The sequence below is a fragment of the Dermacentor albipictus genome, chromosome 1 (assembly GCF_038994185.2).
Source record: "Dermacentor albipictus isolate Rhodes 1998 colony chromosome 1, USDA_Dalb.pri_finalv2, whole genome shotgun sequence".
Classification (NCBI taxonomy): Eukaryota; Metazoa; Arthropoda; class Arachnida; order Ixodida; family Ixodidae; genus Dermacentor; species Dermacentor albipictus.
In genome coordinates this window covers 468527223-468551760 of record NC_091821.1, presented here as the reverse complement: position 1 = coordinate 468551760, position 24538 = coordinate 468527223, and the positions used below count along the sequence as shown (strand labels likewise).

At 48.1% G+C, this 24538-nt stretch overlaps 2 protein-coding genes across 2 annotated transcripts; one reads left to right on the top strand and one right to left on the bottom strand.

The window, feature by feature from the left end:
• Window positions 1–3454: 3454 nt before the first annotated feature.
• LOC135909859 (uncharacterized) lies at window positions 3455–6148 on the top strand. Its single transcript, XM_065441898.2, has 6 exons — window positions 3455–3591; window positions 3681–3889; window positions 4391–4499; window positions 4716–4821; window positions 5181–5401; window positions 6128–6148. Coding segments are annotated over exons 2-6 (459 nt in total). The 5' UTR covers window positions 3455–3591; window positions 3681–3887.
• A 7628-nt stretch (window positions 6149–13776) lies between these two features.
• On the bottom strand, window positions 13777–17620 carry LOC135909831 (putative nuclease HARBI1). Its single transcript, XM_070531519.1, has 4 exons — window positions 17552–17620; window positions 15371–15622; window positions 15138–15279; window positions 13777–14625 (listed from the first exon to the last, which is right to left on the bottom strand). The coding sequence occupies exons 1-4, from the start codon at window positions 17618–17620 to the stop codon at window positions 14123–14125; spliced, it is 966 nt and encodes a 321-aa protein (XP_070387620.1). The 3' UTR covers window positions 13777–14122.
• Window positions 17621–24538: the final 6918 nt, after the last annotated feature.

Here is a 24538-nt window from a genome sequence, read left to right as displayed (position 1 = left end):
ATTCATTATGGAGAAGTCGAATGATCGACAGACATGCCGAGCCACCTCGCTCGACAAGGTCTATCTTCCGAGAAGAGACTGCTCAAGTCCGGAGTGTGGTGGCTACATATGATCCCGTCCCTGAATGGATTTCGCGTCTGGACGCTTGTGTTTGTTTACCAGAATTTTGAACTGTCATTGGACTGTATACTTTCTGTGAATTTGTTTCTCTTGTATGATCATATGTGATGTAACTGTATCGGTTTGACAGTAACGATAATTCCATGCAATAAAGAAAACAAAAAAGTCAGGGGTGGTGCAGTGGTAAGATGCCGGGCTCGGAATCGTGAGGTCGCATGTTCGAATCCTAGGCGAAGGCGTTTTTTTTTACTTTTGTGTTTTTCTTTTTCGTACTAACAAATTTACATAACCTTACGGACGTCTCTGTCAATTTTTATTTAAATATTGATCAAGAACTACAGAACTTTCTACTACAGGACGTCACACTACAGACAACAGAACTACAGACAACAGAACTACAGACAACAGAACTACAGCCAACAGAACTACAGCCAACAGAACTACAGCCAACAGAACTACAGCCAACAGAACTACAGCCAACAGAACTACAGCCAACAGAACTACAGAAACAACGTCCCAAAATACGACAGACTCTTAAAATTTCCTGTTGTGTTTTTCAACTGGCATGTATGATATTTTGGCTATTTTGTTTGTGTAAGACTGCTAATTATTGCAATACATTTTTTGTATTGGACCCATCACTAGCTGCTTTAGGCTATGGGACCAAATATCTTTGTACGCACTGAGATTGCGTGCCACCTATTAAAAATTTGCCGTGAACCATATAGAAACATAGCCACACACTAGCAGTTATGTATGTGCAGCACGCCATTGTGAACTTCGGTTGTACAGCGCGGAGGGAACGACTACAAGAAGACTGACAAGGCGACGCAGAAAGCGCAAACTATCGACGAACGTTTATTTTTCGCGAGCACAATTTTATAGGCTGGCACAAAGGCACCACCTATGGACAAAAGATTACCTTCTAGGAAAAACAAGTTCCTTCTCGGAAAGATTAACAGATGGGATGCTTATGCACAAAATCGCAAAATACTTTCCAAGTCAATGATTTCTCTTTTGAGCTTCTCTTGCATGAAGGACACAACGGTGCGTCCTCTGACAAACGGTCCGCATTTACAGGAATTGCGATGAATTGCGAACCACTCATCACGTGCATTTTTTGCATTGTTATTGCGTTCTCTATCATTAATGCCCGTCTGCCGAATATGCTTCCTGCCAGAAGAGCACAGCTGCTTCCTGAAACCGGTGTAAGAGCGCATATACACTCTAAAAAATGTTACACCATTAAGGGTTTTTTGCTTGTCGCATGTGTAGCGCCCCCACCACTAGGGTTGTTATGTAATTTTACAGAACGCGACAACAAGCTCAAACTAGACGTGCGATGAGGGAAAGCGCGGTTGAAAACTATGTAATTAACCGACATGTAATGTAAATAACCGACAGCAGAATTTGAGAGCGATTCCTTTGAATCTTTATTAAATGCACTTTTCATGTCGTCTGTCACAGCTATCATCATTTTCACTTGACGGAAAAAGTCGGCAAAAAGATACCATCAATGGTTTTCACCTACGATTCGATCTTACCCCTTAAACGTGAATGTGTTGGCCATGGGACAACCGAACACCCTTCAAGGCGTTTGCGCGTATTTGACGCCTATCTCGCTGTTATAAGGAGCCGACATGCGTGCGGTCGCGGCTCGCGCGATATTAGGCAGCTTTAGTTGGGCGTCCGCAACCACCCACGTGCGCAGGGCAAGGTCAACCCAAATAGGTCGCGAAGCTTTGGGCGAAAAGCGGTTCAGTACAAATTGTCACCGACATCATGCGAGCAGCGATTGAAGCGCGACTATGCTTGGAGGGAACAAACCTTGGGAAAAAAAGCGTGTTTTTAATTCGAACTAGACACAGTTTTATTCATTCAACGAAAATAAAATTTCTGGACAATTCTATATATAGGTGACGAGTCAAGAAAATACAAGTTTATTTAATTTCATTACTATTAATAAATAAATTTCTTTTCAGCGCCCGTCGTTACAGGGGCCTTTGACACCGCTATCACTCGCAAGGCAATGCAGCTCTTGAAATGTACAGAAAGGCGCGCTTGTAAGTTTCACCAGTTGAAATACGCCCCCCGCCCCCACCACCTTCGAGCGACATTAGCTGGCTTAGACGTGCTGCTGGACTGAGCACCTTGCGTCATATCCTAGCTCGTGAATCCTTTACACCGATCGGCCCCTTATTATGACCGCACACTTAGGGTGCGATCTTGTACGCGTTCCAAAATAGAACGGAGGCGGTCCGTTCCACCGAGCCGCACACGGTTGGTCAGTTTAAACGGTGAAGAACGCCATGACGTCAATTGAGAAATGATATCTGCTGTCAGTCATTCCGTGTTGTCTGCTATCGGACGAACGCAACGGAACGGACCGCCAATTTCGCGACGGAAAGAACGGACCGCCTCCGTTCGAGTTTGGAACGCGTACAAGATCGCACCCTTATTGTCCGAGGACACAGCGGGCCGAGCAACGAAAGCATCGTCGCGCACGACTCTAAGTACTGCGCCAGGACGCACCGACTCTCCCCACTTCCCCCCACACCATTCCATGTCCTCTCATCAATGATACCATCCAATACGGCATTGGATCGGTGCCGCGGCGCGCCATCCTGCAAGGTATGTGGCGGTTATCTCTGCGCTCTCTCCACCTACTGGACGTGCCCTCGAACACATTCATCACAATTCAATTCCATCACACCTGCCACACCGCCACTTCGGAAGCTTGTACTGTACGAAGGCCCCACGGGAGACTCAGCCAACGGTCTGGCCTCGCCTACTTTCTCACATCCTCGACATTCAAGGGGCCATGACATGCACCTCACGTTCGGCACCTTCGAAAGCACCGGTTGTGCACAACGGCGACGCAAAGATCGCAGCAAATAAATGTTTTCTTCCTTTCCCTTTTACTCTCCACCTCCCATGTTGAGGTATCAGCGCCGTTCAGGGGTGCTATTTTGTAGGAATGCCTTTTTTCATGCCAATGCCTCTTCGCGTGACGTCATCGATTTTGGAAATTGTGTACACGTAGGCACGACGTTTCTTGGATCGTCCAATCAGAAGCTCCCTTCATTGGCCGGATGTTTCTTTCGTATTCTCTTCTCTTTTTCCGGGACTGTATAGCAAATTTGTTTTGTGAAACAGCACTTAATGAAAGCGGACTTCCATGCTGCGCAAAGCAAATTCATTTTGTTACATTACAACGCAAAAGCTGCCGCAGTCCAAAGAAATGCAAACGCAAGTGCTCTATTTTTGAAGCCGTAGCCACATAGTAGTCGGATGTGCATCCAATCCATGCCGTTGAGCTCACGCAAAATAGCAGCCTTTGTTTACCTGCAACAGCTGACAGCCGCTAGCGTGTCGGTAACGCAGCGCAACTATTTGCGGCCCACAGCGGTACACTTGCATCTGAGAAGAATCTGCGCTGCTTGCAGGAGCCGTGAGATGCAGCAGAGTGAGGTGAGTAAATATTGCTCGTGTAGTGATTACGTTGTCGTGTGGTTTTCGGTGCATCATGTCTGACGTGTGATAATTTCTTCTTTACGAAGGGCCAACAAGAATTAACCGTAACCCACGAGGACAAACTTTGCAACATAGTGGATCGAGAACTGTCAAGCCACTCAGCACCCTTCATTAGAGCACCGCCACGACAGAACAATAGCCTCGTCAATGTGATCGCAGCAACAGTAATACTCTGGGCCTGGCGCCCCTGCGCTGACGGTTACGCTCCGTGAAAGAAGCTGCTACAACGGTAAATGTGAGTAGCTTGTTTACCTTTTCTATATTAGTGGTATAAAAAGGCAAAAAATAATCAATTCGTAGTGAGCACTTTATGCAGGCGCTTAGCTTAGACAGAATGTTTGACTGTAAATTTCTTACTGTGTTGCGGGCCGGCTGAAATTCCCAAGTTTGAAAATCGGAAATGGCGGCAGCGAAAGGGCCCAGAGTGTCACAAGAACAGACGGATATTCTGGTGCAGTTCATCGAGCAGCACCCATACCTGGCGAGAGCTTCTACGGAGTTCTCGCCACGTATGACTGCTGCTCGAAAGAACGAGCTATGGGAGGCGGTGGCGGCAGTGTTGAACGGACAGGGCCCAGCGGTTAAGTCAACGAGCCGTTGGCGAAACCACTGGGCCAAAATGGCTCACAAGGCCAAGAAAGAAGCGGCCAGGGCCGCGAGCGAGAAGAGGTGAGCTTTCTAATGATGCTGACAGTAACGTCGTTTCACGTAGTTGTTGTCGTTGTTGTGTTTGCAGGGCCACTGGAGGCGGGAAAGTGGGTGGGGTGGACGGCCGCGTCCTCGACATCCTTGGGAGGACAGGCGGCCTCCTTGTTTCCCCGCCGCAGTACTTCGCCGATAGCGAGGTGCGTACATTGGGTTTAAAAAGTGTTGTTTGTGCTGCTGTAGCCTAACACATTTTCAGCATTACATTGTAATACAACATTCCAAAATCTCTTCAGCCATATTTTTTTTTTCGTTTTTTGTGCTGGTTACAATATAGGTTATGCACTCTGAGCAGCAACTTGTGTAAATGATGCGCATTGCACACACTGCTCGCAACGACACTACTCTGACTGCAGGACGCAAGTTCGGAGGATGCTGCAGGGCCCTCCCGCAGTGCACCAGCAACAACTACGTTTGTGGTGTCGGGTCCTGCAGCTGTTGCTGGGCCAAGTGGCCTTACACGTAAGTCAGTGACCCAGCTTTTGTTGTAGCATTGTTTGCAGTTGCTGTATGACCTTGCTATGAAGTAGCCCACTGTGCTGTTACTACCTTTGTGTCCAGCATTCAGCTCTTATTCATGGAGCAGAAATGCAAGCCTACAAATGACATGATGTTGTAATAGAGATTCCTTGTGCTTCTTATAGGTCAATGTAACCAGCAATTTTCTGTGACATCTTTTGCTCCAACTATGCGACTGCCTTGTGTATCATAATTGTAGCTGTGCAGCTGCAATGACATTTCGAAGTGACTGGTTAGGACAATCAAGCTGTGTGGGTCGGATAACAGTGGATGAGCAGCGTTTGCTTTTGTCTTGCATGAAGAGCAACCGCCTACCCTCCAGCAGCCACCCTTCCAGCCGACCCCCCAGCCAACTCCACGAGAGCCGCAAGCACCCCCCCCCCATAGGCAGTCGAAGCAGCAAGACCTTGAGGGCGCCGTCCATATGGCTACTGCCGAATATGTTCGGCAGGGCCAGTCGGCGGAAGCCAGGGCACAGGAGGAGGCTCGCTTCCGCCGACAAATTCTGGGGCAAAACCAGCGGGTATGTGTAAGGCCACAGACGTATGTTTTTCTGCGTATGAAATTGACGAGCATATGACCTCTCCAACAATTAATCGTTAAACAAGCATAACGTATGCATACAGTGCTCTGATTATATCTTGTACACATTTGCGTGGAATAATATGTGTCAATATTTACGCAATTATGTGGCGAAAAGAAAGATGGATGGATGGATGTGTGTTGTTTAGTGGCGCAAGGGCCAGGTATGGCCAAAGAGCGCCATGACTGATAATGTTGTGTTAAGCACTGATGTGTGAGTGGAGATGGTGGGATGTAACATGGCTGTAAAGTGGCCTAAAATCGATCAGTGTCATGAAAGCGTAAAATAGTATAAAGCATAAAATTATGATAGTGATACATGTAGTGGTCTGTGGATATAGTACGCGTGATAAGTGGACATGGAGCTAAAATGCAAGAATATGTAACTAGCACTTATGCCTCCGGTGGGCCTTTGAGCCTAAAGGCTGGGAGGCAGGTGCTTTCTTTATCGCACCTACCGCAGCAGAAACCTCTGTTAGAGGCTGTGCTACGGATTTCCTGGGGCTATAATATGAAAACTATGTACATCTTTTAAAAATCGAAACAGGCATTCATGTTTAAAGAGAGGTTCTATACCTATAATCATTTGAGGATGGAATGGAATTAGCTGCCGATGTGGTAATGGAAAATGCTTTCTCCTATTAGCATCTAATTGAGTGCATTGCAGCAGGATGTGAAGCACGGTTAGTGGCTCACCACATTTATCACACGTGGGTGGATCGCCACCGGACAAGAGGTATGCGTGTGTGCTGTATGTGTGTCCTATCCTGAGTCTGCAAAGTGTTACTTCTGTGTGGCGGTTCTTTGATACCGGCGGCCAGTTGCCAAGATACGGCTTGATAACATGTAGTTTATTTTCTGTTTGTTCGTCCCACAAGCACTGCCAGAAAGCCCTTAGCTTTTTTCTTATTGAGGGCTTGAGGTCCATTACAGGGACAGTTGTGGAAGTGTTGGAGGCGTTGGCGTTGACGGATGTGGCTAGCTCGTCAGCCAACACGTTTCCCTCTATCTCTCGGTGCCCCGGCACCCAGCATACGACGATATGCTGTTTGGACTGATAGGTTGTGCATAATGTTGTGTAAAGAGATAGAATTACAGGGTTTTTATATTTCCTGACAGTTTTCAAAGCATTTACAACACTCAAAGAGTCTGTGTATATAACTGCCTTTGGGATATTAGATTCATTAATGTGTTTAACGGCAGCCAATATCGCGTAGGCCTCTGCTGTGAAAATACTTGTGTTAGGGTGCAGAACACCGGCATCTGTAAAGGATGGACCGACCGCTGCGTAAGATACGCCAAAATTACACTTTGATGCGTCTGTAAAGAATTCAGGAGAGGAGTATTTGTGCTGTAATTCGAGGAAATACATTCGTATATGCGCGACGGGCGCGTGCTTTGTGACAGCTACGAAAGATGTATCACAGTCTATTGGTTGCCACTGCCACGGCGGGGGCCGTATAGCAGGGGACATAAGGTGGTATCCAAGCAGTGGAACCCTTGTTTCTTCAGCCATGTCTCTAACACGCATGGAGAAAGGCTGTGCCACTCTGGGCCGGTTGCGGAAAAGTTGGCAACTGGACAAATCGTTTACGGTGTAATACGCGGGATGCTGACTGTTTGCGTTCACTCTAAGAAAATACATGAAAGACGAATATGTTCTCTGCAGATGCAGTGACCACTCATCCGATTCAACGTACAGGCTTTCCACTGGGCTTGTTCTAAAGGCGCCTGTGGACAGGCGAATTCCTAAGTGGTGGACAGGGTCAAGCATCTTTAGAGCAGTTGGAGTAGCCGACTGGTAAACTATGGCTCCATAGTCTAATCGTGTGCGTATGAGGCTTTTGTACAAGTTCAAGAGGCATTTTCTATCACTGCCCCAGGTTGTGCGTGAGAGCACCTTTAAGATATTCATTGTTTTCATACATTTGATTTTAAGATACTTTATGTGCGGTACAAAGGTTAATTTCGCGTCTAAAATTATGCCTAAAAATTTATGTTCCTTGTTTACAGGCAGACGCTCACCATGCAAGAGAATTTCAGGATCAGCGTGCAGGCCTCTTTTTCTCGAGAAAACGACACATGTGCTTTTCTGTGGGTTCAGTCTGAACCCGTTCTCGTCAGCCCATTTGGAGACCTTGTTAAGGCCAAGCTGGACCTGTCGCTCACAGATTGCAAGAGAACTTGATTGGAATCCTATCTGCACATCGTCAACATATGTGGAATAGAAGATGTTACGTGGTATGTATAGACGAAGAGAATTCATTTTTACTATAAAGAGCGTGCAGCTGAGCACACCGCCCTGCGGCACTCCTGTTTCCTGTATAAATTTCTGTGACAAGACATTGCCCACTCGAACACGGAATGTGCGATTAGACAGATAGCTTTCAATAACACTAAACATATTGCCATGTATACCTAACTGTGAGAGGTCTCTCAATATCCCAAACCGCCATGCAGTATCATAAGCTTTCTCCATATCTAAGAATACTGATAAAAAAAACTGCTTATGAACAAAAGCTTCACGAATACGTGCCTCGATACGTATGAGATGGTCACTGGTGGATCGACCCTCGCGAAAACCGCACTGGTATGGGTCGAGGAATTTATTAGATTCGAGGATATGTAGTAGGCGACAGTTAATCATTTTTTCGAATACTTTGCAGAGGCAACTTGTTAGCGCTATAGGTCGGTAACTTGATACAGAGGAAGGATCCTTCCCGTGTTTCAGAATTGGAATTACAATAGCCTCCTTCCAAACGGAGGGGATCTCGCCGGAAGACCATATAACGTTGTATAGGTAGAGGAGGGTTTTCTGTGTTTCAGGTGGTAGTTGTTTTAGCATCTCATATATTACGCGGTCTGAACCTGGGGCGGATGTATTACAACAGTTTAGTGCTGCCTGCAGTTCTGCTATACAGAATGGATCGTTGTACGCCGCACTTTCTTTAGCAGACTTTCTTTCTAATTTTTGCTGTTCTATTTGTGTTTTGTACTTAAGGAAGGTTTCGGAGTAGTGTGAAGAGCTCGATATGTATTCAAAATGTGCACCGAGAGAGTTGGCTTGGTCTTCAAGGCTTTCTCCGTGGCTATTTACTAGAGGTAAGGAATACGTTTGCTGCCCATTAACTTTCTTCACTCTATTCCAGACTTTTCTCTCATCTGTATACGAGTTGATGCTTGATATAAATTTTGCCCAGCTCTCTCGTCTTGCTTGCCGGCGCGTTCTCCTTGCCTGGGATTTGACATGCTTAAAGTTTTCCAAGTTTTCTGCCGTTGGCGAATCGCGAAGCAGCGCCCACGCTTTGTTCTGCTTCCTCCGTGCTTGCCTACATGCATCGTTCCACCAAGGAACACGCCGCTTGGAACCCATGCCGCTCGCTTGAGTAATACATTTACAGGCGGCATCCAGTATAAAAGCTGTAAAATATGCAACAGCATCATCTATAGTTATACCAGACATCTCAGTCCAAGTCATTTGTGTAAGAGATCTGTACCGTTCCCAATCGGCTGTGTCAATCTTCCACCGAGGGACCTGCGGGGCAAGTTTATCTTGTTTCGGCGTAGTTAGGGTTATTGGGAAGTGGTCACTCCCATATGGGTTGTTAACCACATTCCATTTAAAATATGGTAAAAGCGTCGGCGATAAAATGCTAAGATCTATGGCAGAGTATGACTTGTTGGCTAGGTTAAAATATGTGGGCTCCTTTGTATTCAAGAGACATGCTCCAGAAGAGAAAAGCATCTGTTCAATGACGCGACCTCGCGCATCACAGCGTGGATCGCCCCACAAACTGCTGTGTGCATTAAAATCACCGAGAATCATATAGGGTTCTGGGAGCTCATCTATTAATGATTCTAAGTCTCGTCTGTGAAGCTGATAATGTGGTGGTATGTACAAGGAGCAGATGGTAATGAGTTTATTTAAAAGTACGGCTCGAACGGCCACGGCCTCCAGGGCCGTTTGGAGTTTTAATTGCTGACACGCTACAGTTCTGTCAGCAATAATGGCTACACCGCCAGATGATGCGACAGCATCCTCGCGGTCTTTACGAAATGTAACATACTTTCGGAGAAAGTGTGTGTGTATAGATTTTAAGTGTGTTTCCTGTAAACACAGCACTTTTGGATTGTGTGTATGGATGAGTTCTTGCACATCATCAAGATTCCTAAGAAGACCTCTGACATTCCATTGAATGATTTGTGTATCCATATTTTATATTTAATTGGTGCTGTGTTTACGGAAACGGAAGGGATGTCTTAGATTACAGAGCCCTTTCGAGGCCCTGTAACCGGGGTTTTACTCTTTTTGAAGCGTTCGAGGGAACCTCGCCGCTCCTTAGGCGCTTGGGGCGCCTTGGGGGTAGGTGTAGTGTCCATTGCCTCTTGTGAGGCGCCGGACACGTGCTCTTGCGAGCGAGAAGTTACCAGGGAAGGTCCCGCCTTGGAGGGCAAGACCCCTGAGCCCACCAGCCCGGAGGTCGATGGGGTTCCCTGGGGGATTTGGCTGCGCCGGCCGTTGCCAGCGCTAGAAGGGGCGGGGGAGGGTGAAGCAGCCTCGGCTGCGCCCACCTTCGGGGTCGTTGGCCCCGTCGGCTGGGTAGACGGAGCAGCGGTAGCTGCAACCGCCGCGGGGGCAGATGGCGTAACTGCCGACTCACTGCCTGTGGGTCGGACAGCCGCCGGAGGCCGTTGTGACGCTGCCCCCTTACGCGCCACATCGGCAAAGCTGCTCTTAGACAGGTATGACACCCGCCTACGTGCCTCCTTGAAAGATATATTTTCTTTGACTTTGATTGTCACAATCTCTTTTTCTCTTTTCCAGGACGAACAGGCGCGCGAGTATGCGGCGTGCTCGCCATCACAGTTGACACAATGTGGAGTCTTCTGGCATGTTTCGGAGGAATGTTCAGTGTCACTACACTTGGCACATGTCAGCCGGCCTCGACAGTTCTGTGAACTGTGGCCGAACCTTTGGCACTTAAAGCATCTGAGAGGATTGGGCACGTATGGCCTAACACGAAGTTTGATATAACCGGCCTCGATGGACTCGGGGAGGACACTTGAACCGAAAGTGAGTATCAGGTGTTTCGTATTGATCTCTTTACCGTCTCGCCTGATCTTAATTCGCTTAACATTTATGACGTTCTGTTCACTGAAGCCCTCCAAGAGTTCAGCTTCAGTGAGCTCTAGCATGTCATCGTCCGACACAACGCCGCGGGTGGTGTTCATAGTACGGTGCGGGGTTACTGTTAGTTGGTTATCCCCAAATGACACTAGCTTAGGCAGTTTCTCGTATTGCTTCTTATCGCGGAGCTCCAGGAGGAGATCACCGCTTGCCATCCTGGTCGCCTTATAACCGGCTCCAAAAACATCAGTCAGGGTCTTTGATACAATGAAAGGTGAAATGGTGCGTACTGGTTTGCCTGGTGTTTCCGAGTGAACTACATGGAAACGTGGAAAGTTGTGGACTTGGCGTCCGAAAAACTGAAAAACTTCATCGGTGCGCCCTCTTTTCTGAGGGCGATCAGGGAATGGAGGAAAGGAGCTATCCATAAATATATGTGAAATTTCGGCAGCAACGCTAGCCACCCACCATGGAGTCCAACAAGGGGACGCTGCAGGGCCTGAAAAACAGGCCTGCAAACGCCAGCTGTACGTTGCCGCTATAACCTAATATGATATAACCAAGGTTGGCTACTCACACGAGGTTAACCCTTGCTGCCAGGAAGGTCGGAAGTAATAAAGAAATGAGAAGGAGACAGGAAAGGTGGAAAGTAAGGAAAAGACGAAGGTTGTAGGGAGAGAGAGACAGGAAAAGGCAACTACCGATTTCCCCCGGGTGGGTCAGTCCGGGGGTGCCGTCTACGTGAAGCAGAGGCCAAAGGGGTGTGTTGCCTCCGCCGGGGGGCCTTAAAGGTCCGAACACCCAGCATCGGCTCAACCCCCAGGATCCCCTTTTCCCCGGACACGGCTAAGCCACGCACGGTTAAACGCGGGAGGGTCCAACCCTCGTGTGCTCGGGTCCGTGGTGTCGCAACACACCAAACGCCTGCTTGCGCAGACGCCCCTGCGGGGCGAAAAGAAAGAAGTGGCATTAGATTCAGGGAAGCAGGTATAACCATGTAAGACATCTTAATGGGATGGGACTGCACAAATTTGATGGACCAGAAAGATATTATCAGTGTTTCAATATACAGTGACAATAGCCTGCAAATGCAGATGAATGCAACACACCAAGGCATTGTCACTGAGCTTATATAATTAAACTAATTACACATCTTATTCGCTAACAGCACCACGAGGCCCATATGGACATCCTGCGCCAGCAGCATACAGTCCATATGGAGGTCCTGCGGCAGCAACATGCTGTCCACATGGAGGGACTTCAACAGCTGAGGGAGGTGGTTGGCAGCATGCGCGACGTGCAGCAGCAGCGGCTGGCAGTGGAACGACGCTCACAGGAGACACACCAGCGTATCCTGCAGCTGCTGCTGGCTGCACTGGCCCATGGTGGCAGCCAAGTCCCTCCCCCCTCTCAGGACCCACATATGTAAATAAGAAGTAGCATAGGCAAGGAATTTTATACCATTTTTTATTAGCTTAAATTTTGCTGTTGTAGTAATGGTGATATGAAGGCCGGATATTGCTAGTTAGCAAGAAATAATTGCTCAAGTCACCCTTTCATGCAACCACAAGTAGCATAGCCGTTGCAGCATGATTTTTTTTGCTTGAAGTTGTACTTCAGCAATAAGAGCGCCCACACTATCACGCTCACCTGCACAAGTGCCAGCAAGCCCGATGGTACATTAATCTGACTGCGGCATTGCAATTATGCGGTGCCTAGTTGTTGTCATGTCAAGTTAAGCACGAAGCAACACTGCAAATGTTCTACAATTCAATCCTATGTCATCAATGCGCCTTAATGTAATGTCACACGGAACCTCTGAATATGCACAGCAAAAAGCTCTGAAAATTCCTTGCCTATGCACCTTCACCTCATCTGTAATGTGTATTTTTTTGCATATTTATGTATATATTATGCTTGCATTTTTTGGCATGCAGGGCTGGAATGTCTTCTTTTCTTGTTTGTTGTCATAACATTTTTTTTCCATTTACTGTACTTTCATGGTCAATATTTTTTTTGTAGTGACATACAAGGCCTAATGTCTTCTTTTCTTGTTTTTCATTATAACGTTTTGTTGCCATTCATTGATATTTCATGGTTATTTCTTTTTTGTCGTGACATAGGGGGCCTACTGTCTTCTTTTTCATGAGTACGTTTTGTTGTCGTTCAGTGTTTTTCCATGGTTTATATAATTCGTTGCCTTGACATACAGGGCTTGACGTCCTTTTCTTGTTTTTCATTACCAGGTTTCGTTGCGATTCAGTGTTCTTTCATGGTTGTGATACATTGTACGTTTACCCCTCGTGTGCAATATTTATGCAGTTTCTCTTACTCAATATCAAAGCAAGATGTTATGGCTTTCTTTTTCAGTATGGAACTCCACGACAGCATGTTCCTTTCACACGTAGTGATGTACCTACATATTTTGCAGTGATATTCTTCTGTCGATGCGTGATTTAAGCACCTGCACCTTTTTCAGGTGCAGTTTAAGCCAGTTGCTATTTCTGCATATTTGTGCAGCGTACAACACTTTCCTTACACGATGCCTGCCGTTACCTGTGAATCTTTCAGATGCAAGAACAATGTGATGCAATATTTATTGCAACTTGTCTGTGATATGTTGCATATGTCTCTACTGCTGCAGTACTCACTGTTCTCGCACTTATTCAATGTAGAGACTGTCGCACGTGATGTGTACATAAACAAGTGTTACCAAAAAAATGTCTGTATGTTGAAGGGTGAAATAATACGGAAAGGTGCAGTGTTCTGGTGCTTTTATTTGCATGGCGCTACTGTATTTGCAGTGCTAGCTTGCACTGTGGAAATGTAATTACACACTCTGCAATATTCCATTCCCCGAGTTCAGCTATTTACAATTGAGGGCACTTTGTTGAAATGTATCAACTGCTCATGCGTGCCACACTTCACAGGAGCCACAGCATTTGACATGTCGGATGACCAGGTGGACGGCATTTTCGTCACTACAAAGGCACTTTGCGGTTGTTGCGAGACAAACTGGCGCAGGAACTAGAAGTTGCACGTGTAACAGCACGTTCAATGGAGCGGAAGGTGTGACGTACACTGTACATTTTGGCTTTTGGGAGCTTCTCTGCGACGAATACAAAGCAAGTAGACAGGCGTTTCTGTCCATCAACGCGTAAGGGAACACAGAACTTCACCGATACGAGTAGAAATAATTATGACAACTGCAGGCTACATGCATGGCGCGCAGGGCATCTAGGTGACGACAGCAGCAACATGCAAATCATGGCAGACCCTTTGAAAATACACTTATTTTTAGCTTGCTTTCAATCTTATATGTCGCCACTAAACATACTGTTTCACTTAGTATAAATGCAGGCCTTACATAACGGTTCACTACACAACTTTTACATTCCTTGACCAGTCATGAATGCTTTGCATTACATAAACATCACCCACAACTTAGCATGGGAAATCTGTCTGCAATTTCACAGCATGAAATGCACAATGCAATTTTTCGGCACATGTTATGCTACAACTGTGTGCATGCACCTAGCGATGCTGACGCTGCTGTTGACGTCGCAGCTGCCGCCGAACACTTCTCAGGTACTGTATGTGCTGCGCACGGGTTGTCCCAAACATTCCAATCACAGAGTCACGGACGGCCCGGCCTCTCAAATAATTCATTCTCGACCCTGTGTTTCGGGGCAGACCTTGCGGAATGGGGTCGTCATTACCGCAGAGCTCAGTACTACTGCTGCTGCTGCTGTCGTCATCGCTGTCATCATCGCCCGAGTCTATGTTGCCCTCAGACAGGCGAAGGTTGTGCAACACAGCACATGCCGCGACAATGTTGGCTGCACGTTCCGGCTCGTAGAGGAGGGTGCGATATCGCTGAAGACAGCGGAAACGGCTCTTTAAGAGCCCAATGCACCTCTCCACTACGGAACGCATGGCGCCATGTGCTGTGTTGTACTGCCCCTCGGCTGTCTGCGCTGGAGGATGGCCAGGAACTGGGGTCAGGAGCCACGGCTCCAAGGGGTAGCCACTGTCACCTGCACGAAGATGGAAATAGTACATTGAGTACTCCTCTGACGAGAGGCAAGTTGTAAACTTAGGAAATCTACAGAAGGCTCCAGAAGTGAATCGCAAGTAAAAGCATGAGTTGAGCATGTCCATACCCGACACAAACGGTTAACAAATTTACAAGTGCACTACTCGGTGCCTGCCACAAGCAGAAGAAATCAACACTTGTTGGTACTATCAATGACAGTAGTAGCAGTAGCAGCACTAATGTTTGTTCATTTCTTCTGCTTCTGGCAGGCACTGGGTGTAGTAGCAGCACTAATACGTATTGCTTTCATCTGCTCCTTGCAAGCACATAATGTGCTTGTAACTTAACACTTCGAACATTGAGAATGGTGGCAGTCACAATGGTGACAATGGTGACTTCATTTTTTTTTCCCGACTTATGTGCTTGTAATTTGGTTAAACGTTTGGGTTGGAGCGGACACGGCGTTCTGCGCTACTGAAGCGTGACTGCGCCAAAAAAGGTGTTTCGCCTCACCGAGGAGGTATTCTCCGGGATTCACGATGCGGCCCGCTTGAAACCGCCGGCGCAACCATGTCGTGCGCCAGACAAAAGCGTCGTGGTCCGACCCCGGTCGCAGAGGGTCCACGGCCAAGATTTTCATGTCCGCATCGCAGATCTGGTAAAACGTAAACAGAGAAAGTGCCCGATGACATGAGCAACATTACTGTCAAAAAGGATCGGCACCAGAAAACGTGAGGTTTACTTACGAACATGCAGTTGAGGGCGTAGTATCCCTTGCGGCACATGAACGCAGCCTTGCGCTCACCCTTCGGTGCGACAATAGCTACGAGGCTGCCGTCGACGCATCCTATGACACCGGGGATAGCACCGCGCCGAAGAAAGCCTTCCTTTACGGCTGCCTTTTCCTCGGCCGCCTTAGGAAAATGCACCCACTTGTTGCGCGCCCCGGCCTTCACAACAGCCTCTGCCACCCGTCGCACGCACTCGCTCACTGTCGACTACGACACACGAATCGTCTCCTCGCTCCCAACGGACGCTTGGAAGCTCCCAGTGGCAAAAAAGCGCAGCGCACACAACACCTTCCGCTCCACCGACAGTCCCGTCGCTCGCTCCGCTTCTAGTTCCCCCGCCAGTTCCTCGCACAACAACCGCACCGTTCCCTTCGAGAGTCGAAAATGCCGTCGAAAATGGTCATCCGGCATGTCAAACGCGTCGTCTGGCTCTCCGTGTTCACGTCGGCGACGGCGAAGAGCCACGGCCATAGCAATCAGAGGGGCGGCCATTTTTGTTATGCCTTCGGAAACGACCCTGCCTCTGGCCGTGCCAAATATCCGTGCCTTTTGCTCCGCATAATGAGTGCGTCAACGTCACGATGACGATTACAGTTTTTGCGGGTTCCTGACGTCGCGTGATTGACAGACAAAATGGGCGCGGCCCGGTCATTTTCGACCAATGGCTGCTCAGTGATGGCGGCAAAACGCATAAAAAAAGTAATAGAATTCCTACAAAATAGCACCCCAGGTGTCAGCAGACCGCACCAGACAGATAGAGTGCCGTAAGCACTAATCGCAGTCTCTTTATTTATATTTTAAATTTAAACAGCCAATAGTAACGGAGCGGCTGCTCGGTCGCATCCGCGCTCCGGCAATGGCGAGGCGGCAGAGCAGAGCAAACAAAAGCGTTATCGGCGCGCGACAGTCGTTACACTGACCGTTGCCGCGTTACTCTCTCCACACCAAACAACGGCAGAAGAAACAACGGCAAGGGCGTAGGTTCGCAACAAGCAGGCGTTGTCTTTCCTCACATTAATCCACTGCTACTAGTACTCTCTCTCTGTCTCTCTCTCGCCATCGTGCCGTTTATTGCTTCTTTTTGCTTGCCATCATTCAGTTTAGAGAGAGCGAAAGTAGCGGCTGACCATTGGTTATCTCGAAGCGTCGTGACAGGCTTCTTGCAGCCAATGATGAGACACGCCGCGACCGTTGAATGGCTTGAAGTATTTGAAGGTGCGGAAGGCATCAGTAGGACGACACTGCTGCTCCTGGAAATAGGCAAATAAGGGGCATGTAACCGCTACTCTACAGCCAGAGCGGTCGAGTTTATTCGTATGCTTTGCTAAGAAGACAGGCTTTTGGAACACACAACTGTCGGACATCGACTTCTAACGAAGGGGCCATCGTCGTACAGAGGTCATACGGCATTTATGACCATTACACTTCGGGCGATATCGTTCCGTATATTTTACCGACTTCTTTGTGTGTGTGTGTGTGTGTGTGTGTGTGTGTGTGTGTGTGTGTGTGTGTGTGTGTGTGTGTGTGTGTGTGTGTGTGTGTGTGTGTGTGTGTGTGTGTGCTTTGCACTTACGGCTTTGTTGTGGCTTCTTGTAGCAAACTTGTGTGCTGTTCTGATTGGGCATTCGCATCGTTGCGCAAGGAGAAAGAAGTTTAATCCTGGCTGTGCGCAGACTGAATAGTCTCTGGATACAAATACTGGCTTTTCGGACGTCTGTTTTATTTATCTCCTCGGTGAGTAATGCATGATGGATGTCAGCTGCCTTTAATTTCCCTCGTGATTTTGTCCGTGTTTGACTATGTTGAATGTTGGAGCTGTATTTTTTTTTTTTTTGCGATGAAGACTTGCCCTTAAGGCATAATTCTCGGTGCGTATATGTGTATTATATGTGTGCTGTGAGGCCTGTGTTGTGTATGAATTGAAGCAGTGTTTTGTGGAATCTGTTGTCATGCATCCAGTGGTCATAGCTGGTTGTCACACTGTAGCGGAGGCCGGCTTGCAGTAGGAGACGCGAGCGTTCCGATTGTAGTTTGCGCACGTACAGTACATCTGCGCTCCTACTGCGTGCGCCGCCTTTCAGGGAGGGCTACGGCCTGTCCCAAAGGAGCAGGCAACAAGCTGCAACCCTCCCTGACCGGCTGCTTTGTGTAGCAGCCGGCAGGCGGCGACACAGTTTGTGCTTGCGTCGCCGCAGCAGGTCGCATCCCCGCACAAGAAAGAAATTTCGCACTTTTTTCTTAAAATCTAAGCAATAAACTGTGGCAAGTGTTACACTGAACGACGTAGATTCCAAAATGCGATCCTTTTGCAACATATTAGCTAGAAAATTGCAGAGTTAAAGCGCAAAATCTTTTTTCGAGCACGTGAAGCGAAATACGCGCGTCCCTCCCTGTATGTTGCTGTAACTTAAAAAAGATATTCGCGCAGCCAGACGAGAGACAAAGAGAGAGAGAGAAAGCCACCCGTTATGTTGTTTGCAATGCCTGCTTGCTTCCGCGGGCTGAGCAGGTGTCGTCTGCTCGCCGCGCCGTCGTTGCGTCGTTTGCATCGTTTCCGTCGCTGTTTCTCGATTTTATAGACTATAGGGCGCTGGAGAATAAGATCTGTCTTTCCGCAACCGAGTATTAAAACTATATGCAGTAGACTGAAACACCTGTCAAAGCTTCATGCGGCTGGGGTAGGTTCTCCGAAGCGGCAAGCGTCCCGCCGGCGCGCAGGGCCGCTCATGCAGGTGAAGGCGACGGTAGCGCTAACCAACCGCGCCGCTGCAACCGACCGTCCAACGTGGTGTAGTGCCAAGGACCGCATGACGACGTTCAACGATGATGATGATGATGTGTGGTTTTTTTTTGTGGCGCAAGGGCCAGGTTTGGCCAAAGAGCGCCATGACAAGTGTTAATGTTGACGGTGTATTATGAAGATGTGACATGGCTGTAGAGTGGCCTAAAAATATTCGCTGTAAAGTGCGTAAAATCTACGTACTATAAAATTATGGCGATGACTAATGAATACTATGAACATTAAAATCCATCGTACAAGAATGATGCAAAATATGAAATGTATAAGATGGTAACATTACTTGGAGCACTGCTGCCTCGCCAGAGCCCTTGAAAACAAGGGTCTAGAGGCATGTGCTATACCAAGGAGCTATCACAGCGGCGTCCTCTGAAGAGAGGACCCGCTATGAACATGTAGGGCTAAAAACATGCAAGACAACATCTTTCAGAAAACTCAGGACTGCGTTGGTGTCAAATAATGGTTCTTGGCCGAGTAACATAACAGGATGAAGGGGGATGCGCTGCCGGTAGGCTAAGGGAAAATGTTTCTTTCTTTCATATTCGGCTTCCCGACACTCCAGGAGGACGTGGAGGACGGTCAGCCTCTCCCCGCATCTACCGCAGGTTGGAGGATAATTTTCAGTGAGTAAATAGTTATGCGTGCCAAATGTGTGTCCTATTCTCAGACGACAGAATAGGACATCTGTTCGGCGTGATTTTGTTACAGAGGGCCAGAATCCTAACTGTGGCTTGATCACGTGGAGCTTATTATTTGTTTCCGCGTCCCATAGGCGTTGCCAGTGGTTGCGTAGTTTCCTCCGTAAGAAGGGCTTCAGATCCGTGACAGGAACTGCAGCGGTGGGATTAGCAGAATGCCATGCAACTGACGTGGCCATCTGGTCCGCCAGAACATTACCTTCGATGGCCCTATGACCTGGCACCCAGCATATAATTACATACTGGTTAGATGCATATGCTTCACATAAGACGGAATAGAGTTCAATTATTACAGGATTTTTGTGCTTGCAGAACGATATCAAAGCCTTCACAACACTTAGGGAGTCCGTATATATAACTGATTTTTTGAGTTTTGATTTCCTTATATGCTTCACGGTCGACAATATTGCGTAGGCCTCAGCCGTGAAGATACTAGTTTCCGGATGCAGTGCGTCGGATTCCGAGAAGGATGGCCCGACGGCTGCATAGGACACCCCTTCATGTGACTTCGATGCGTCTGTGTAGAACTCCGTGCAGGAGTGTTTGTGCTGGAGTTCCCGGAAATGCATTTGGATTTCGATATCTGAAGCGTGCTTTGTAACTTGAACGAAAGATGTGTCGCATTGTATCAGCTGCCACTCCCAAGGAGGTAGCAGCTTGGCTGGATGCATTAGGGGGAGCTCGGGGAGTGGGACATGCATTTGATCACTAAGCTCCCTCACACGCAGCGAGAAAGGCTGTCTTACGGAGGGACGATTGCGAAAGAGTGTAGCATATGTCATGTCTATAATGGTATTAAAACAGGGATGTTGTGGATTTGAGTGGACTTTCAGAAAATATGTTTGGCTAATGTATGTTCTCTGCAGATGAAGTGACCACTCATTTGATTCTACATATAAACTTTGTATGGGACTCGTTCTGAAAGCGCCTGTGGCCAGTCGGATTCCTAGATGGTGGACCGGATCTAGCATCTTTAGCGCGCTCGGGGCTGCAGAATGATAGATCACGGCACCATAGTCTAGTCGTGATCGAATGAGGCTCTTATAGATATTCATTAGACACTTCCTGTCACTACCCCACGTAGTCTGGGATAGAAGTTTCATTAGATTCATTGTTTTCAGACATTTTTGTTTAAGATATTTAATGTGGGGGACGAAAGTGAGTTTGTAGTCAAGTATGACACCCAGAAATTTGTGTTCTTTGTTTACAGGTATCTGCTGTCCACGCAGTTCTATGCAAGGATCTGGGATAAGTCCTCTCTTTCTTGTAAAAAGAACACAAGAGCTTTTGTTAGGATTGATCCTAAATCCATTCCTGTCTGCCCACGTTGACACTTTGTTCAGGCCATGCTGTACCTGTCTCTCGCAGACTGCGAGGTTACAAGATTTGAAACCTATTTGAATGTCGTCCACATAGACAGAGTAAAAGATGGCGGGTGGTAGTGAAGCACGAAGCGTGTTCATCTTCACGATAAAGAGCGTGCAGCTGAGCACGCCTCCTTGGGGTACACCCGTTTCTTGCGTAAAAGGACGTGAGAGTGCATTGCCGACTTTTACCCGGAAAATACGATTTGAAAGATAGCTTTTTATTATATTAAACATATTACCCTGGATGCCCATTTCTGACAGGTCTCTTAAGATTCCGTAACGCCACGTTGTGTCATACGCCTTTTCCATATCGAGAAATATCGATAGGAAGAACTGTTTATGTATAAATGCGTCCCGGATATTCCCTTCAACACGCACGAGATGATCGGTTGTGGAGCGCCCTTCTCGGAAGCCGCACTGATAAGGATCAAGCATTTTGCTCTCTTCAAGGAAATGAATAAGTCGCCGATTTATCATTTTTTCGAACACCTTACAAATGCAGCTTGTGAGGGCTATCGGGCGGTAACTTGCCACCGAGGAAGGGTCTTTGCCTTGTTTCAAAACAGGGACTACAATGGCTTCTTTCCACGCGGTTGGAAGGTACCCTGCATCCCAGATGGTGTTGAAAAGTGTAAGTAGTGTAAGTTGCGTGTCATTGTGTACGTTTTTGAGCATTTCATATAAGATTCTATCAGATCCTGGTGCGGAACTCTTACATGCGCTCAAGGCCGCTTTCAACTCGGCAGCACTAAATGGGCAATTATAGGGTTCATTCTGTCGGCATTTATTGGTGAGTGGCTTGCATTCTTCTATTTCTTTATATTTCAGGAATGTTTGCGAATAATGGTTGGAGCTTGATACACTCTCGAAGTGCTCCCCAAGTGAGTCTGCTTGTTCAAGCAGGGTATCGCCTTGTGGGTTTACCAGGGGGAGTGAATGTGTTTGCCGCCCTCTAATCCTATTTACTCTGTTCCAGGCTTTGGCCTCATCCCTAAACGAGTTAATACTTGATAAAAACTTTTGCCAGCTTTCTCTTCTGGCCTGCCGGCGGGTTCGCCTGCCTTGTGATTTTACTTTTTTAAAGTTAATAAGATTCTCTGCAGTGGGGGAGGCGCGTAGCAACCCCCACGCTTTGTTCTGATTTTTACGTGCGATCCTACAATCGTCGTTCCACCACGGGACACGCCGTTTGTAGGACAGACCATTTACTTGTGATATACATTTAGATGCGGCATCTATTATGAAGGCTGTAAAATATTCGACAGCAGCGTAAATTTCTAGCGAGGACATGTCATCCCACGAAATACAAGATAGAGTTCGAAATTTTTCCCAGTCGGCAGTGTCAACTTTCCACCTAGGAGCCTGTGGTGGATATTCCTTTTCTTCGGGTGTTCTAAGCAGTATTGGGAAGTGGTCGCTTCCGTAAGGATTGTTGTTAACTTGCCATTCGAGTTCAGACAGTAGTGACGGGGAGACTAGGCTAAGATCTATTGAAGAAAATGTTCTGTTTGCAAGAGAATAGTATGTCGCTTCCTTCTTATTCAGTAGACAAGCACCAGAAGAGAAAAGGAACTGTTCAACAAGACGTCCTCGCGCATCTATACGAGGGTCGCCCCAAAGGTAGTTGTGTGCATTGAAGTCGCCTAGAACCAGATAAGGTTCTGGCAATTCATCTATAAAGGACTGAAATTCATGTTTAGTTAATTTGTAATGTGGGGGTATATAAAGCGAGCAAATAGTGATGAGTTTGTTCAGCAGAACAGCTCGCACCGCCACTGCCTCAAGGGGCGTACGTAGCTGTAAAGATTGACATGCTATACTTTTATGAGTGAGAATCGCCACACCACCCGATGATGCGACGGCATCATCGCGATCTTTGCGAAACGTAACATAGGTACGGAGAAAGTTTGTGTTTTCGGATTTTAAGTGTGTTTCCTGTAAACACAGCACTTTTGGATTGTGTTTATGGATAAGTTCTTGAACATCATCTAGATTCCTAAGTAGACCTCTGACATTCCACTGAATGATTTGTGTATCCATATTTTAAATTTAATTGGTGCTGTGTTTACGGAACCGGAAGGGATGTCTTAGATTACAGAGCCCTTTCGAGGCCCTGTAACCGGGGTTTTGCTCTTTTTGAAGCGTTCGAGGGAACCTCGCCGCTCCTTAGGCGCCTGGGGCGCCTTGGGGATAGTTGTGGTGTCCATTGCCTCTTGTGAGGCGCCGGACACGTGCTCTTGCGAGCGAGAAGTTACCAGGGAAGGGCCCGCCTTGGAGGGCAGGACCCCTGCGCCCACCAGCCCGGAGGTCGGTGGGGTTCCCTGGGGGATTTGGCTGCGCCGGCCATTGCCAGCACTGGAAGGGACCTGGGAGGTTGAGGCAGCCTCGGCTGCGCCCACCTTCGGGGTCGATGGCCCCTTTTCCTCGGTTGGCGGAGCAGCGCTAGCTGCAACCACCGTGGGGGCAGATGGCGTAACTGCCGACTCACTGCGTGTGGGTCGGACAGTCGCCGGAGGCCGTTGTGACGCTGCCCCCTGACGCGCCACTTCGGCAAAGCTGGCCTTAGGAAGGTGTGCAACCCGCCTGCGTGCCTCTTTGAAAGTGATATTTTCCTTGACTTTAATTGTTACTATTTCTTTTTCTTTTTTCCAAGACGGGCATGACCGCGAGTATGCGGCATGCTCGCCATCACAATTGACACAGTGGAAAGCATTCTCACAAGCTTCAGAGGAGTGTTCGTGCGCACTGCATTTCGCACAAGTTTGGCGGCCTCGGCAGCTCTGCGAACTGTGGCCAAAACGCTGGCACTTGAAACATCGGAGGGGATTCGGCACGTATGGTCTTACACGGAGCTTGATGTACCCGGCCTCGATTGACTCGGGCAGGACACTTGAATTGAAGGTGAGTATTAGGTGTTTGGTCGCAAGTTCTTTTCCATCTCGCCTTATCTTAATTCTTTTGACACTTGTAACATTCTGTTCGCTGAAGCCCTCCAAGAGCTCAGCCTCAGTGAGCTCCAGCAAATCATCGTCCGAGACAACGCCGCGGGAGGTATTCATCGTGCGGTGCGGGGTTACTACTACTTGGGTCTCCCCAAATGATACCAGCTGTGGCAGCTTCTCAAATTGCTTCTGGTCGCGGAGCTCCAAGAGGAGGTCACCGCTAGCCATCCTTGACACCTTATATCCTGGGCCAAAAACTTCGGTAAGGGACTTAGATACTAGGAACGGGGAGATTGTTCGTACTTGTTTAGCCGGTTTTTCTGCGTGGATTACATGAAAACGGGGAAAATTGTGGACTTGACGTCCGAAAAACTGAAAAACTTCTTCGGTGCGCCCTCGTTTATGAGGGCGATCAGGTAGTTTAGGAAAAGCATCTTCCATAAGTAATGTTGGGTTTTCGGCCGCGATGCCGACCACCCACCATGGAGCCCAACAGGGGGACGTGACAGGAGCTTCTGCTGTAGAAACCCTGCCAACGCCAGCCGTACATCGCTGCTATAACCAAATACAGCATAACCAAGGCTGGCTAGCTACACAAGGTTAACCCTTGCCGCCGGGAAACTAGGAAGTGAGGAGAAGTGATGAGAAGACAGGAAAGATGAAAAAGACGGGAGAGAAAGACGAAGATTGGAGAGGAGGACAGGAAAAGGCGACTGCCGATTTCCCCCGGGTGGGTCAGTCCGGGGGTGCCGTCTATGTGAAGCAGAGGCCAAAGGGGTGTGTTGCCTCCGCCGGGGGGCCTTAAAGGTCCAAACACCCAGCATTGGCTCAACCCCCAGGATCCCCTTTTCCCCAGACACGGCTAAGCCGCGCACGGCTACACGCGGGAGGGTCCAACCCTCATGTGCTCGGGTCCGTGGTGTCGCAACACACCAAACGCCTGCTTGCGCAGACGCCCCTGCGGGGGACGTTCAACGAGCTTACACAGTTACACCGCATGGCTCGAAGGACTCCCCCCCCCCGCACCCGGGGCTGAGCCGAGCGGAGGCGGTGCTGTTCAGACAATTGCAAACTGGTTCCTTACCCACCCCAAGGTTAATGACTCATCTATACCCGAAATTATATGTGAGTGATGTGTGCCGCGCGTGCCAGCGCGAGAGGGCCACCCTGACGCACATCCTATGGGATTGCACCAAGTTCCCCGACGAAGCTTCGACAAGTACAACGATTCCGCCGCGACTGCGGAGGAATGCTACGACCACGAACGCCAAACCTGGGCCGTCCAGCAGGTCTCGGCGGCTCTTGAAAGACAAAGGCCG

Bases quoted from the DNA above. Each gene is read 5' to 3' on its own strand.
- LOC135909831 (XM_070531519.1), bottom strand. From the start codon at position 17,620: ATGCGACCTGCTGCGGCGACGCAAGCACAAACTGTGTCGCCGCCTGCC. The intron at 15,623-17,551 runs GTCAGGGAGGGT...CGTGTGTCGTAG, and splicing joins GCTGCTACACAAAGCAGCCG to TCGACAGTGAGCGAGTGCGT. The intron at 14,626-15,137 runs GTGAGGCGAAAC...ATCTTCGTGCAG, and splicing joins TCCCGGAGAATACCTCCTCG to GTGACAGTGGCTACCCCTTG.
- LOC135909859 (XM_065441898.2), top strand. The intron at 4,500-4,715 runs GTGCGTACATTG...CTCTGACTGCAG, and splicing joins AGTACTTCGCCGATAGCGAG to GACGCAAGTTCGGAGGATGC. The intron at 5,402-6,127 runs GTATGTGTAAGG...AGTGCATTGCAG, and splicing joins TTCTGGGGCAAAACCAGCGG to CAGGATGTGAAGCACGGTTA.